This window comes from Lepidochelys olivacea (assembly GCF_965140295.1).
Source record: "Lepidochelys olivacea isolate rLepOli2 genome assembly, chromosome: 21".
Taxonomy (NCBI): Eukaryota; Metazoa; Chordata; order Testudines; family Cheloniidae; genus Lepidochelys; species Lepidochelys olivacea.
Window position 1 is genome coordinate 6,307,596 of NC_140431.1, and position 16,164 is coordinate 6,323,759.

At 46.0% G+C, this 16,164-nt stretch overlaps 1 protein-coding gene across 1 annotated transcript in view; it reads left to right on the forward strand.

Annotated features, from left to right (window-relative positions):
• The window catches only part of SLC26A9 (solute carrier family 26 member 9), a 31,354-nt gene that overhangs the window by 11,031 nt on the left and 4,159 nt on the right, over window positions 1-16,164 (forward strand). The window contains exons 9-19 of the mRNA XM_084611464.1: window positions 1,120-1,233; window positions 2,343-2,420; window positions 3,716-3,811; window positions 6,849-6,955; window positions 7,636-7,705; window positions 8,575-8,667; window positions 9,842-9,961; window positions 10,891-11,208; window positions 11,751-11,805; window positions 13,068-13,213; window positions 15,929-16,006. Coding sequence (XP_084467590.1) covers window positions 1,120-1,233; window positions 2,343-2,420; window positions 3,716-3,811; window positions 6,849-6,955; window positions 7,636-7,705; window positions 8,575-8,667; window positions 9,842-9,961; window positions 10,891-11,208; window positions 11,751-11,805; window positions 13,068-13,213; window positions 15,929-16,006 — 1,275 coding nt within the window. The remainder of the gene's footprint in view (window positions 1-1,119; window positions 1,234-2,342; window positions 2,421-3,715; window positions 3,812-6,848; window positions 6,956-7,635; window positions 7,706-8,574; window positions 8,668-9,841; window positions 9,962-10,890; window positions 11,209-11,750; window positions 11,806-13,067; window positions 13,214-15,928; window positions 16,007-16,164) is intronic.

Below are 16,164 nucleotides of genomic sequence, written 5' to 3' on the forward strand. Positions count from 1 at the left end.
GGACTGAATCATCCAGAAGTGGTGAAACAGCTGGGAAAGGGACCTAGGCAGACCAATGACACCAGAGGAATGGGGTTTGATCTGGAAAGGAGGACCAGCAACCTCAGTCTGTAGCACAATAAAAGAAAATGTCTTTAAGATACTGTTTTAGTGGTACCTCAAACCCATCAGGCTAAAAAATACATATAGATTGAACAGGGATAAATGTTGGGGAAACTTCAGTGAAAGAGGAGATGTTATATATATACGGTGCACATGTCCAGTCGTTAGAGAGTACTGGGATGCAAGCTGGCTCTCTGTTACCAAATGAACCTTTGGTAATTCTCCTAGGGCTTCCCAGCACAAATGGTTAAATGAGAGGAAATGAAGAATTAATCTCTCATCTGCTAATAGCTGCGTGGCTGCTGAGGCCTGCCTTGGAACCGTAGAGGAATGGTTCAAAAACTATGGGAGGTTGTGGTTATGGAAACACTTCAATTACGTACGTAGGAAATAGACAGAGGACCGATAGATACTTAGATATTTGGTTACCTTTTATTCAATATTCAAAGTACATCCACCTGCAAAAAAATACTAGCACCTGTCCAGTTTTTTGAGTATTAATAAAATCGCTAGAGACGACATGTTATAGGTGTTGTAATGATGCTCACTCTGTAATATGGTAATACCCTGTGAAACAGAAAAATCTGATGACTATATCCCTGTATAATGTCTCTTTCAACAAAAGCTACTGGCTATGATGATCGTTTTGTTTCTGATGTTTGCTTGGCAAGGATTTGCCAACTTGTTAAAACTTCCTAAAGACATAGTTTTTAAAGAGAAATCCAGCTGGTCTCTTGTTGCCAGGCACTGGCTGGAGTTGATTTGTCATCATGGGCATAACTTAGGGAATCCAGCGATGCCTCTGGGATGAGAAGGAGCAATCCTCTGGGTGAGGATGGTGGGTGGGGAGGAGGGGCAGGAATGAAGCTGTGTGCAGGGCGGAGCTAAGAGGAGGAGAATCCCTGTGACCTACTTCTCTCACCTTCCTTTAATTGTGGCTAGAAGAAACTAAGGGAGCTGGCACAAGAGTGGTGCTTCCTTCCTCCTCTGACAAACACCTTCCTCTTCTCTCCACAGGAAATGCTTGCCCTGGGCTGCAGTAACTTCTTTGGATCCTTTTTCAAAATCCATGTGATCTGCTGTGCTCTGTCTGTAACCCTAGCTGTGGACGGGGCTGGAGGAAAATCTCAGGTTATTACTTTCTTCTTCCTGGTGCCAAATTTCGCACTATCAACCCTGATGACACCTCCACGATTAACCTATAGACCCCCACAGAGGGGGCACCTGAATGTGTTGGGTGGAGCCATTCTCTGCTAAAATTCAGAGCCAGAGATTCAGACTTCACTGTTGCTAATCCAGAGTAATTCCACTGACTTTAGCAAAGTCACTCCAGATTGACACTGAGAGCAGAATTTGAACCTGACATCTGTTTTTCTGAGGGCCTAGCTGGCTCACATGATTAATGATAATCATAGAGCTGTTACTCCCCAGAGTGCCAGCTGGAATCCAGACTGGGTCTCTACCTCACGGGAAGTTGTTACCATCTGATGGATGTCTCCAATGGCCTCTGTATGGGATGAGTTTGGTGAATCTCAACCCATTTTCCAGTGAGCAAGGGTCTACATCACTAAAACTACACTCCTGATTGGCTGCCGTGATGACAGACTCAGCAGAGAGGTCAAGGACACATGGGCCACCGAGACGGAACTTCTCTCTCTCCCACAGAGGGGTGTCCCTCCTGGTCAGGGTTGGGGCACATTAGTGCTGGCACTTTTGCTGCCCATGCTGTGTAGCAAGCACCTGTTGATCTTGAAGGTTGTTCAGTGTAGGCAGCTCCCTGGGACTGCACTGGGCATTGTGGGTGCTCAGCACCTCCCAGGATCGGGCAGAAGGGAAGCACTTTGTTTCCAGTGCTGCTAATCCATGAGATTTCACTCATACTAAATGCATTCAGTTTGAAAGCTCTTCTTCTCCATGCCAGTAGTTTCACTATTTAGCTGTTTTTGTTTCATCTGGCGCCAACAACAGTAACTTTTAATGGGGGCCTGTCACAGGGACAAGTCATGGGCAAAAGCATAGAGCTCAAGTGAACTGAGGGGCAGAGAGATTAGGTATCATGCCCCAGCCCTCACTGCGAATCAGTGGCAGGACTAAGATAATACCCCAGAATCCTGAGCTCCATCCCGCTGCTCAAGCCATTAGATCTGTAATTGCTTCACTTAATTGGTCCCCAGTTTAAGGAATCACATAAGGTTTAAAATGCCAGGTTACCTCTGTAATTATTCTTTTTGTTTCCTCAGATGGCAAGTTTCTTTGTAGCACTGGTGGTTATGATAACCATGCTGGCTTTGGGAATCTACCTCGACCCCCTTCCAAAGGTAAAACCACAAGCAACCAGGAGGGTCATGGAGGGTGGGGGGCATGTAAGTAGGGACACTGGGGAATCGGTCACCCCTCTGTTCTGGACTGCTCCATTTCCTGTGTCATCTATGTCCAGTCAAACCAGGTCAGCCTTCCTTGCTGTTTGTAAATCAAAGAGCAGTCACATGAAGCTGCATGTAGCTCTAATAAACAACACTCCCCTCCCCACTCCTCCTCCCCATCCCATGAAACTCACTTGATCTGGGGTTTTCTCAAAATCAGGTCCACTGAGTGAATCTGGATCAAGTGTCAAGAGAATCTGAGCTAATTCCTGGTTTCAGCACAAATACAAGTGAAAGGCTTGGAGTGAACTTGGAGTTTAGAAATTAGGTTTATTAAAACTTGAAACCCAGAGGGAGCAAAGTGATGGGATTGGGACAGTGCTTAATTTGTGCCAGAGCTTGCCAGGGTTGAGCCCCGGCACCTCTAGGCTGGGCAGTTCATAGCCCCAGCACCTCTGGGCTTGCTGCATTAGTTATGAATGTAAAAAAATTGTTTGAGCCCTGGCACCTCTTTCATTACAAATTAAGCACTGAGTTCAGGGAAGTATTAGACAATGCTGCCTTTTTCTTCCTGTCATTTTGACTTCAGTTATGTATGTCCAGATGGGGGATGCCCTATGAATAAATTATTTACTATTGTAACATTGTGATTATTTAGTAACTAAGTATGGGCTGTGAAATCTGGCCCAAAGTTCCCCAGGCCTCTGGGGTTTTGGATTCAGAGTGTTGGTTTGGTCCATTTATTTAGACTGAAGCCAAGCTGCTCCAGTGTTGGGTGTGTTCAGAACAAGGTATTTGGATCAGGACTGTCTCTAATAATAATGACATTTTGTTGGTATTAATTATTTATGATTATTGGTACTACAATAGCACCTACCAGCCCTAATCATGTACTGGGATTCCCCTGTGCTCGGCGCTGTACAAACACAGAACAAAAAGATGGTCCCTGTCCTCTGCATAAAGCCCAGGTAAACTGAGCCATCCCATAGCATAGTTTCATAGTGTGAAGGCGCCACATCCACACTGATTCTCAGCAGGAGAAAGGGAACTGGTGGGGATAAAATAAATTATTTTGGATCCAGATTCAACCATGATCTTTGTTAGCTTCACCACCGATTGCTAAACCCTCATCCCTGCCCCCTGGGAAACTGGCAGCCAGACCTGAGAGCAGGAGATATTTGCAACAAGCAGTTTCCCCTTGAGCAATAACACTTTCATGTGTCCTGTCTTGGATACTGTCTCCTTGGCAGGCTGTGCTGGGAGCCCTGATAGCAGTCAACCTGAAAAACTCCCTCAAGCAGCTGGCTGACCCCTTCTACCTGTGGAAGAAAAGCAAGCTGGACTGTGTGAGTACCCCACTGCGAGAGACCTGGGGGAGAAGGAGCAGAATCTGATTACGTTTTTCAATGGGGGTGAAACTCACCCCCGCGTGGTGGGGGCAGCCCAAGACATAGGCACCACCACTTGAGCGCTCAAAGCAGGGCTTAAATAGGATTTAAGAAGCGCATAGGCCTCACGCTGGCCCCATGCAGAAGGGTGAGTTTCACCCTATAAGCACAATAATGCCTCCAACTCAGTGCTAGTCAGCATTTAGCTTGATGATCCCAAGTAAGGTGCAATGTAGAATGTGTCTGGTCTAGTCAAGCATGGTCGCACTTGACGCATGTAATGCAGAGATATGAACTATTACCTGCTCTAGTTAAATGCCAATCAACCTTAAGAGCCTGTTTGTCAAGAACAAGCCAAACCGGCCCTACTCAATATCTCCGAGTCATGACTTAAAAACTCAGCCAATAGCCCTCCAGGGGAAGGAGAGGCCATCATGAAAGATAAGAATCCCAGGCACTGGTTGACATATAAACCCAATCTGAGAGCATGGGGGAGACAGAAAGGAATTTGGAAATGTCTGACAATTAAAGATTTTGTTTGAACAGGACTTATGCTGGTGGGTGGTATCTGTGCAAACTGGGCCAAAATAGCCTGCCAAATCCCAAGGAAGCTGCTTTATCAGAGAAACAAGGAATCCAAAAGGACTGACTTGAGTCATCAGACAGCTTTCCTAAAATACTGTTCAAACAGGTGCTGGAGAGGAGATGGGTGATGATTCCAGGCAGGGCCTTTTAAAGCAGTGTGAATAGTTCAATCCATTACATGAATGCACCACATAACAATGCATTAACAAAGTGTCTGAGCTACAACGGGCTGATCTATATTTCAAAGCAGTCCCAGAAGACCTCTGGGTTAGGAGTGTGATTTGGTTTTGCATACTAAGGCCTGGTCTATGCCTAAAAGTTGGTTCGACCGAACCACATGGCTCAGGCCTGTGAAACACATTGCACCTTGTGCAATGTAGATGCAGCTGTAGAATGTACTCATTCTCTACACCAGTCCTGACTTGGACTCTTCATACATTCCATGGGTGGCGTACCCGAGCCCACTTATCCACTGACACTTTTAAAACTCCCACACCCCAATCTGGATCTATGCTGGTTATGTGGTATGTATGTACCTCGTGAACCTTGTAGCTGATACTTGCAATCCCCCGTAACCCAAGCCCGACCCCAGACGTACAGAACCTTCCCTCTTAACTTGTGTAAATTTGATTTTAAACATTAACTTTAATAACAATTTTAATTCTTTTGTCAACATAGCTACCACCTGTCGAGTGGATTTACTGCAGTGATGGAAAAACCCCTTCCATCATGGTAGCAACTGTCTACCCTATGGTGCATCTGTGCCGCTGTGGCACTTATAGGGTAGACATATTCATAGTTATTCCAGTAAAAGCTCTAGTGTGGATGCAGTTCTATTGGCATAAAGGTGACTTACACCTGTATAGCTTATTTAAATGCCTGAACTGAAATAAGCTATACCAGTATAAGCACTTTTTTATACTGGTATAATTGCACCCACACTATGGCATAGTTAAAACAGCAAAACCTTTAAGCACAGGCAAGCCCAAACTCTCTGTCTTGACTAGTCAAAAAGGTACGTTTCTAAACTGAGTGAGCTCACTTGACTTGAAACACCACTTTAGCAGCTAGTTTAGACACAATTTAACTCTTTTAAAATGGTGCCAGCTAGTTTTATTGTAGCCTAGAGGAGAACCCAAAGATTTGTCTTGACTATGAAAAGTATTTGAGTTTCGGTTGGCCTTAGCCAACCTGTTCACTAAACTCAATTTAAACCAGACCATTTTTCCTAGTCAAGACAAATTCGAGTCATATTACCTAACCCGGTTTTTAAAACACCTGTTTTCACCTTAGTCCATACAGACCCAAAGGTTGGATCCATCTGTGATCTTCCATAAAGTTCAAGAGGCTTGGATCCAATTTTTGAGTTCAGATCCATCTTACTGACATAGGTCCAAGATGTGATATCTTCTGGATCAGATAATAAAGCAGGGCTCTGGTCTCCTGTGGTCAAGAAAGGTTGCACTCCTCTTTTTTGTAACACAAGGAGTGTTGATCCCAGTATCCTAGCCAAATTTCAGTTAGGTTAATTGCATTCTGCTGACCTAAATTTTCCTTGGAATTTCAATTGGCTTCAGTGACCTTCTCCACTTCCTGTCCTAAACTGTTGTCACAACGTTGCTATGTGATACCAGATAGCTGTCATGCTTCACCTCAGAGCAGGCCACATGGATCACTGTTCAGGTATCACATAGTTTATAAAGGGCTTATGAGGAGGGGAAGTCACTGATAAAGTGAAAGGTTTGGGTTCTGCTTCTTTCTTCTCTCTCTTATACCAGAGTAAATCTGGGATTTGAATTCAGTGGCGTTACCCTGGTGTGAATGAAATCAGAATCAGGCCTATTATTCCTGTTGTGGGTGGGATGAGGATTCTAAAATGCGTCTCAAAGGACATTGCTTCGGCATCAGTTACATATCTAGGTCTTTTATACCAGCTGTGAAAAAATGTTTTCAAGTAGATTCACATCTCTACTAAAAGACTATCAGCAGCAGGGGCTTTCAGAAAGGCGTGAATAAGTTATACATTAGAAAAGGGCCTAAGCAGCAAAAGTCCTGTCTTGACTAGTCAGAAAGGTAGTGAGTGAAACTGAGTGAGCTAGTCTGGGTATTGAGGGGTATCTGAAGTACTGTACAAATGTTCTGACACCTTTCTAAAGCTGAGGAACTTGAGTTTATGGCATTTGTGCCTCAGTGTCCCAAGAACAGACACTGCACATGAAAACTTTTCTCGTGCACCAAACAGCAATTTATAACTAGAAAAGGGTCTAAGCTGCAAAATTTAGATTTAGGTTTTTTAATCCCCAGGCCATAGGTATTTTGGTTCTGGTCCAGCTGTCCTTGCAAACACTTCATCAGAGTGCCCACTGCCTGTGGCACAGAGCAATGACCTGCCATTCTCGTCTTCCCACAGTTGGTCTGGGTGGTGAGTTTCCTGTCAGCTTTCTTCTTGGGCCTGCCGTTCGGACTCGCTGTCGGCGTGGGATTTTCTGTGCTGGTGGTGGTTTTCCACACTCAGTTGTAAGTAGCATCTCGGTGAAAAGCTGCAATATGGCAGTGCAACTGCAGAACATTTTCCAGTTACAAAACAACCTGGGGGTTCTTTGTATCAATGGCCCTCGAGCTAGATTTTCAAAGGAGGATCTGAGAGGGGGCCCTGGGAAAATGCAGGCTCCAAACCCCAAATGCAGGCTCCAAATCTCAATGTGCAAGCAGGAATGTCAGTTGTTAATTACTGCCTGGTTTCTATTTCTGATCACAGTAACTCAGGTGCCTACTCCAAAGCGGGTGTATTTACCCGCTGCTATTTACCCTGCCCAGAAAAACACCAGCTCCATGTGCCCTTCCTTAAGGAATCCACTGCTCATAAAGGGTGAAATCCACCCCGTGCAGAGCCTGGCACAAAGCCTATGCACTACTTACTCCCCTCAGCATAGGCCTGAACTTGTGCATCGGCCTACAGCTGACCCTCCGCACAGAAGTGAATTTCAGCCAAAGAACAGAGCAGTCTTGTGAATTAACCTTGCTCTCACCAGTACTGAACACAATGAGGCACCCAGTCTTGCATGAGCCTCTAGCTGTTTCCATAATATAAATAAACAATAATCCTAGCGTGCTGCACACTTGCATGGCAGCAAGAGATGCAGCATTTTTCTTTCCCGTCTTAAATTTAATCTATCTGTTGTATTTTTTTCCCCTAGTCGTAATGGCTCTGCCCTGGGTCAGGTAACTTCCACTGACATTTACAAGAACCCCAAAACCTACAATAAGGTAAGTGTGGAAGCTAAAATCCCCCAACCAAAAATGCAAGCCCCCCCCCCGCCCCCCGTTTCTCATTCCTGCATCACTCGACGAATAAGTGATTCAAAGGGGCTGTAGGCTCTGTTACACTCTCTCCTGATTCAGCTCAGTGGGGTTATTTGCTTCTTATTTTCAGGAGCCATAACAGTAGATCTGCTCTTTCTGGTGGAGGCCTTTGTGATCATTTACTACCTGCCTGTCTCATTTTAAGCAGAAGGCCCCCATATTTGCCACCCATCTGCCTCACCTGCAGGGCTGGTTCTTTGGTTATATTATTACTCCATGGTAAAGTAGAGGGGGCTGGCAGTTGTGTCTAGAGTTGTGCAAATAACTGATTTTCAGTTCACTGGCAATTCCCGGAAATAATTGCTTTGGGTCGAGCAAAAGGTTTCCTTTCCATTTTGTCCATTTTTAAGCATTTTTGATTTTTAATAAAAACGTAAAGAAATTTTGAAACAAAAAGTCATTTGGAGTCAAAAAAATTGAAAGGTTTTGTTTTGAAAATGTCAACATGAAATGTTTTGATTTTTTTTCTGAATTTTTTGTTCTAAGTATTTGTTTGTTTTTGTCCAGCCAAAACAATTTGGCGAAATGGACATGGATTTGTGAAATGTTTTGGTGTCGCCAAATCTGGATTTATCACCAAAAAAAGACTCAGGCAAAAATTTTCAGCCAGCTCTAGTTGTGTTCCCCACAGATAAGCATTTATCGAAGGTTACCTGAGGTTTCTTTGCCAGATCTATTCACCGCACCTCTATTTTCTCTTGTTGCAAAAACCAACAAGCCCGTGCAAAGGCTTGAGTTGTTGTGCATAGTCTGAACTCTGATGTCTGTTGCAGGTCCATGAACTTGATGGGATTAAAATTGTGACCTACTGCTCCCCACTGTACTTTGCCAACTCAGAGATATTCAGGGAGAAGGTTATAGCGAAGGTAAGAAAACCCTAGCCAGCTTCTGTTTGCAGAGATGATGGAAAGCACTAATTGGTTCCAAAAATATGTGGCTTTCAGCCTCTGATCTGACTGCCCAAAGCCAGCACGGCCTGGGAGCCCCATGGGGGATTGTGTGTTCAGTTTCTGAGAGCAGAGACCATGACACTCAGCTAGGAAGGGAGCTCAGCTGAGGCCTCTGCAGATAAGAAGCATTGCAGGGTGTGGTCAACAGCAGACTACCTCCCAGCATAGCAACATGATCTCCATTTCCCTGGCTTAGCTGTCCAGTCATGTCACAAACACTCAGGAGTTTTAATTAATGTTTCCCCTGCAGGGGCCTGCTTTATTAAGTCCTTCAGGTTCCATAACATAAGCAATTCATTTGCCCTCTCAGGTACCAGCAGTTCCTTTCCCAATCAGCAGGGTTTCATAAATAATCCCTTCTACCCTTCCAGGGCATAGTCCTTTTCTTCCCTGGTCAGTGAGTCTCTCTACAGCCCTCCTCTGATGCACCCTCCTGGCTGCTGTCATGTGACTTTTGGTGTGTGCCAACTGCAATGGAATTCCACTGTTACTATCACATCTCATATACTACATGCTGGGTAACAACATGAGACGGTTCCATGCTTGTGAAACTAAACCGGCTCTTTATTAAAAGAACTATTTCCAGAGGTGCTGCAATGGCCACTAGCATTCTAGCCCTGTGCACACAGACTGACTTCCCGCTGCCTCCTCCAAACTCTTCCCTCCTCCTGCAACCTGTGCTCCTCCATCCAAGTTTTGTGCAGGTTGCTATAAGAGCTTGGGACTTTAGCCGCTATGGGTATGTCTACACTGCAGCCTTCCAGCCCAGCTGGACAGACTCACACTAGCAGGACTCAAGCTAGCATGCTAAAAGTAGCAGTGTGAACATAGCAGCTGAGGCAGAGATTCACCTTGAAACAGAGAGTGTGTAAGCTGGGGGCACAATAGGTCCCATTTCAGCCCCTCTATTCCTGCTGCCTTCATATTCTGTGCTCCTGAGAAGGGAAGTGTTGTTGGACCATGTGCTAGCATGGGCAGTGGTCAGTTTCCCCTTCCGTTTTTCATATATGGATACAAGGCTCTTGAGCTCACGACACTGACAGATGAGCTACATAAGCAAACCCAACTCACTATCTCTCCTTCTCCACAGACTGGGGTAGACCCTGGCAAAGTGTACTTAGCCAGAAAAAAATACGTGAAACACCAGGAGAAGAAGGCGGCATCACAAAAAACAACGAAGCTGCAAAAATTGTTCTTCAGGAACAAGAAGGTAACTCACTCTGGGTTCCTTTGATTGCTGTATGGCCTCATGTACGTCCTTGTGTCCAATCTCTCCGGGGCACTTCCCCCATCCCTCTCTTTCCTATAGCGCGTGCTACAGTGACCTACACAAAGGGCCAAACCATGCTCACACCAAACTTAGGGGCAAAAGTCCCACTGAGTTCAGTAGAAACAGAATTCAGCTCAATTTGCCCAGAGTGACTAGATCGGGAATGACCAGCCTGGGAGCCCATGGCTTGTAACTGTAGGGAAAGATCACCCGTTAGTGATCTGGTCTCCTCTTCATGTTGTGGCTAGTGAATCCAAAATGACATCCATGATGGAAGGGGGTGAATATGGGCACAGTGTGTCCAGTCTTGATTATTAAAATGTATGTGAATATATAAGCAAAGTAGATATAGCCCTTAGGAATTATTTGGCAAGCTGCCGAAGTGGCCTCCCCTGTTTGAACACAGCTGGTCGAGGTAATTAGTACCTGGGATGACAACTTAGAGGATCCAGGAAGGAGAGGCTGTATCAGCCCTGGCTGCGCCTCCACATTGTTCTTCTACTGACTGGATCCTGAGGGCTTTCTCCATCTCACCCCATGGCTGCTCTTTTCATGGTCAGGGAAGCTGTCAAATGTCCTGTTGCCTGCTAGGTACGAATGGGCCAAGTGGGAGTGGGGGTGGCTCGGTGGCTGGAATGCAGCCTGCAGTTTGAGACATTGACAATGTTTGACAAACTGGTTGATCCTTTGGGCGCAGTCAAAAAGAAGCTCACGCCTGCTGTAACTCCACTGAAACTAGCCTGATGGACGTCTTTCTAAAATACATGCTGTAGCTCAAACGCAAAATTTGGGCTGGATGCTGGCCTCAGGAGGTAGGTTGAGAGCACTGATAATCGCATCCTGACCTGGTTGCCTTTGTTTGGCTGCAGACCTTGTCAGTGCAAGAGCTCCAGAAAGATTTTGAAAGCACCTCTCCGACGGACACCAACAACAACCAAACGACTGCCAATGGCACCAGCATCTCCTACATCCCATTCCACCCCCCCACAAACAATGCCAGGCAGGTCAATACCTCAAGTGAGCTGGGCAGCATCTCGAGCCATCGAGGCAGCACTTGCAGCGTCAGCCCAGTTGCAAACATCGACCCGATGATCACAGCACCGCCCTACGTCAGCTTCCACACCGTTATCTTGGACATGAGTGGAGTGTGCTTTGTGGATCTGATGGGCACAAAAGCTCTGGGGAAGGTTAGTTCTCTGCCACTAATTCAGCATGTGAATCCTTGGGCAAGTCACTTCTTTGCAACTCTGTTTCCCTGCCATGCAATGGGGATAAAGATGCTTCTTTTTCAAGTGATGGTCCGTATTGTAGTCCATTGTGGGTTCATGTGTGTTAGGGTTACCAGATAGCAACTGTGAAAAAATGGGACAGAGGGTGGAGCGTAATAGGCACCTATATAAGAAAAAGTCCCAAAAAATGGGACTGTCCCTTTAAAAATGGGACATCTGGTCACCCTACCGTGTTTGCACCATGTGCCCGGAGCCAGAGAGAAGGAATACAGTGGACTACAGATATAGACCACACATACTGAAAACCTCCCGTTACAGGGCCTCACTTATTATTATCTTCCTCACTTATTATTATCTTCCTCACTTACAGCTTGTGAGGGTGTATGAATTAGCATCTGCAAAGTGGATGCAGAGCCTTAGATTAAAGGCCTTATATAAGTCCAAAGCATCTCTAAATATTATTGTTTCTTATTATCCTCTCTCTCCTTCTTCCCATCCAGCTGTGTTCCAGCTATCAGAAGATTGGGATTAAAGTCTTCCTGGCAAACGTACATGGTAAGCATCCAAGCATAGCACATTTCTTTGTGCTCTTTCCCCAGTTTCTCAGACACAGGCGTAGTGGTGATATAGTTTTTATATTGAATCAATGGAAAGGGTGGGATGAAACTGCAGAGAACCAAAGAAGTTTTCAGTTATCTAGTCCTCTCCTGTGACTAGTACAGGATTTTTCCCTACAATATATTCCCCAGTGCTACTATGAAATCTCCTAAGTGATGAGGTTTCTGGCACATGCCACTCCACACTGATTATTTTAGGAAGCGGGATTTCGTAGCTCAGGGCCGTTGAGAATAAAGCAAGCGTGTAGCAAGAAGAAAGGGTTTACAGAGCTATTTCATTCCACAAAGGCAAAATGAAAAAGGGGATGGTTTTCTTTGTGATTGAGGCTTTTGGATGTTTTCCACTTGGAAACATTTATTTCAGGCCCCATTGTGTTCTCTTTGGAGCTTAATGGCTGTGGCTAATGGTTATAAACATGCAAGTTTATTGTCCCACAATAGGACAGGATTATACTTAGACTTTCCTGGGCTTCATTGTTCTCTGTAATAATGTGTAATTGACATGTCAGAGCAAATCAGAACAGATGGGACAGAAAAAAGGGGGGGAATATAGACTGGAAAAGGTCTGCGTTTGGTGTGTATAAATGTAGGCATTTTATCTGGGATTGGATATAGACATCGTACCTCCATAGTTTGCACCTAAGAATACATATATATGCAGTAAATCTGTCTCTCTTCTCCCTTCCTTGCTCTCTTCCAACCACCCTGTCCATTGGACTACTGACCTGCCTCACCCCAGGACAAAAATTCTGCCAGAATCCTCCCATCCCAAAATCATGGAAAACTGCCTGTCCAAGTCAGACCCTTCTCCACTGCTGCCCCCATGACCCGCTGAAAACCCTCCCTGGGATGCCAGCACAATCACCTTCCTCCTGCTCAGCCCAGCAAACCATCTTATTTCAGTCACGACCTCAGAAACCAACCATAGCACAAAATTCTGCCCTCATTTACACATCTGCAAGCGCATCAGCAGCAGTGGGCCCTCCGGCTTTAAATGGGATGCCAGTAATGCACAGGCTTTGGCAGGCACTCTGCTCTGTGTAGGGGTGAATTCCCAACCATTTCCTTTCTGATCTGGTCGGCGTCTGCCCACCGGAATTGCTACAGGTTCAGGAACTCTCCGTCAGCCCCATTTACTTTCAAACAACTCCTCCTTCAGTCCGTTTCTCTTTGCTCATAGCGTCTTTTCTCCTTCTGCAGCCCAGGTGTACCATGACATTAGCACAGGCGGAGTCTTCGAAGAAGAGGGCCTGGACCCAAGTCACATCTTCTTGACCATCCACGATGCTGTTCTGTTTGCGCTGGCAAATGCCAAAGGAGTCTTCCGTCCTCCTGGTTTAGAAGAGGTACGCCTTGGGTTTTCCACCAGGTTGCAGAACCGCAGGGCTGCATTCTGCCCTCAGCTACACACATGCATACACATGAGAGGATAAGAGCCTACTACCGTTATTCCATTAGCTCAAGTGGCAGAGACCCAAGCGTATAGACCAGACACCCATATGGGGGTCACTGTCCAACCCTGTTGAAGTCAAAAGCATTGCACAGGTGTAACTGGGAGCAGGATTTTGCTCAACATTTGATTACCAACGGGGAGGCATAGATTCAAACAAGGGCCGAGATCAGCCCATAGAAACTAGAGGCAGAACATGTCCACCTCCCCAGGAAGTGACTACCAGTGGGAGGGACAAGGAAAGTGACATGCAGCAGTGTGGCACGTGCTGTAAATACAGGGGTGACATAGGTTATTTAGTAAGATACCAGCTGGTTATTGCATAGTAACTCGAATGGAAACAATGGCCAGGCTGCCGAGTTTATCTCATGATAACATGTTAAAACATCCAGACTTGCCACTATGCGTGTGCGCAAACAGCAGCTCAGCCAGGGGAAATACGCTATCGAGAGACATTCCCCTTTGGAAACCCTGCTTCCCTTTGGGTCCTTTCTCCCAGTGTATTTCTACTGCCACCCGAGGGTTGGGTGGGAGTGGGTGAGGCAGCATTCTAAAGAGCCGCAAAGGGACTGCAGGACTCCATGGGAGCCTGGAAGGAAGAAGAAGAATTAATATGATGACCCTGGGAACTCTTCTTCCCCTCACTGTCAGTCACCACAGACTCCCTTTCTGGTCATCCACGTTATTATTTACATTGCAGTAGCTGTTAGAAATCGGGTCCCCAATGTGCTAGGTGCCGTATACGCACATACTAAAAGACAGTCCCTGCCCCCAAAGAGTTAGCAACCTAAATAGACAGTCAGACACGGGGTTGGAGAGGAAACAAAGGCACAGAGAGATGAAGTGTTATGGGCACGGCAACAGTGGCAGAAAGAGAACTCAGGCCTCCTGAATCCCAGTCTAGTGCACTATCCACTAGCTTATGCTGTCTCCTGAAAAACACAAAAATTATGTGCTTTTTTAGCTCCCAGCACAAGGGCAAAACCTTCCTAAAACAATGTACGCCACTGAATCATGGATCGTGCAGTAATGAGGCATTCAGTGGGTGCGCACAATAAGTGCACCTTACACCCCAAGGGAAGTAGCAAGCAAAGCAACCGATAGGATGGGGTATGTTCGGGGAGGGGTGGGGTGCTGGAGAGTCTTTTAGGGTGACCATACATCCCGTTTTGGCCGGGACAGTTCCTTTTTTAAGCCCTGTCCCAGTCGTCCTGACTTTCTTTTCCAAAAGGCGGAATTTGTCCTGTTTGCTCTTGCTGACTTGATCCGTTGGCAAGAGCAAACAGGACAAAGGCCCACTTTGTCAACAAACTGGGGTGCGAAGGAATGGGGGGGTGGGGGGTGAAGGGGCGATGCCAGCCCTGCACAGTGTCCCATTTTACTTTGGGAAATATGGTCACCCGAGCACTGGCCTGGGGAAAGGTGCAAGGCCTGTCTGATCGGGGAAAGTGTGCTCGATATCTGTTAGCAATAGCCATATTGAAAGGGCCAAATCCTCAGCTGGTGTAAATTAGCACTGAAGTCAGTTGAGCAATGCCAGTTCACACCAGCTGAGGATCTGGCTCATACTTTATTCCTCTATTTCTGCTCCCTGACATCCCGTGATGCTTGCAGGAAGGGAATGTGTCTTTTTTTCTGGCTACTCAGCGATGTCCCAGGGAACCGCGGGGCAGTTGGAATTTTAAGTATAGCATCTGCGGTGCTGGTGAGGGCATCAGCCGCACTCATGGATAGACACTGAGCTGTGCAATCATCAGACACCACAGTGATGAATGCTTGTGTATGAACCACACAGGCAGAGTGGCGCACACAGCTTTAAGTGACCGCTTCCAAACACCAGTCTTGCAGTTCACTGTTCCCTGAACAAGGGAACTGGGGTCTGACCTCTCCCTTGCCTACACTGTAACTAGCTGCTCACAGCCCTGGGCTGCTCCCTGCCCACTTATTTGCATTGCTACACCTGATAAGACTTCTGCAGCCCCAACCTTGGGCTGACACTAGGCAAGCGCTTATCACGGCTGCACAGCAATTATTTGCTTTTTAAGAGATTTGCTGAAGGTGAAACCACCTGGATCCCACTGAGATTGAGGACAAGGAAACAACTGACTCTTTTTCAGTTTTGTTTTTTGAATCTAAATGTCGGGGCGGGCAGGGGGGTGTCTTACAGGGTCCCGGTTAACACAGTTGGGCCCCAGATTCCAGGTACTTTACTTTAAAGAGGTAGTTTCACACTGGAACAAATGTGGGTGTTTTTTTTTAAAGAAGAGCCAAAAGGCAATAGGTCTGATTCTCATTTACATTAATACCTCTTTATACCACTTTCACAGCCAAAAGGGGCCACAAAGAGGCTGTGAATGTAAATGTAATGCCAAAGTGGTGTAGTTCAGCCCTTGTGTAAATGCAAATCAGGACCAATACACTTGCCCAATCATTTTCTATATCCACTTTACTGGTTTTGGGTCTGATGTTTTGGTCCAGACCCATATCCAATAACAATTCGTGCTTCCAAATTGTACAGGGCAACTTCACAGGCTGTTCTTGGGTTAGCTACAGTTTTATCCTTTTCAGTCCTGTGCCTGCTAATCATTGATTTTGACTTCTTCCCATGCAGAGACCAAGTCAGACAGAGCTCTCCATCTATGATGAATCTGTGGATGAAAGCAGTGCAGAATTCAAGAACTTGGAGGAGGTGAGGAATAGGACCAGGAATCACTTTGTATTGTGGTAGCACCCAGCTGCCCCAACTAAGACTGATGCCCCATTATGCTGGGAGCTGTACATATACATAATAAGCCCCTGCCCCATAGAGCTTAGAACACTATAGATGAGACAGACCAAGGGTGGGTG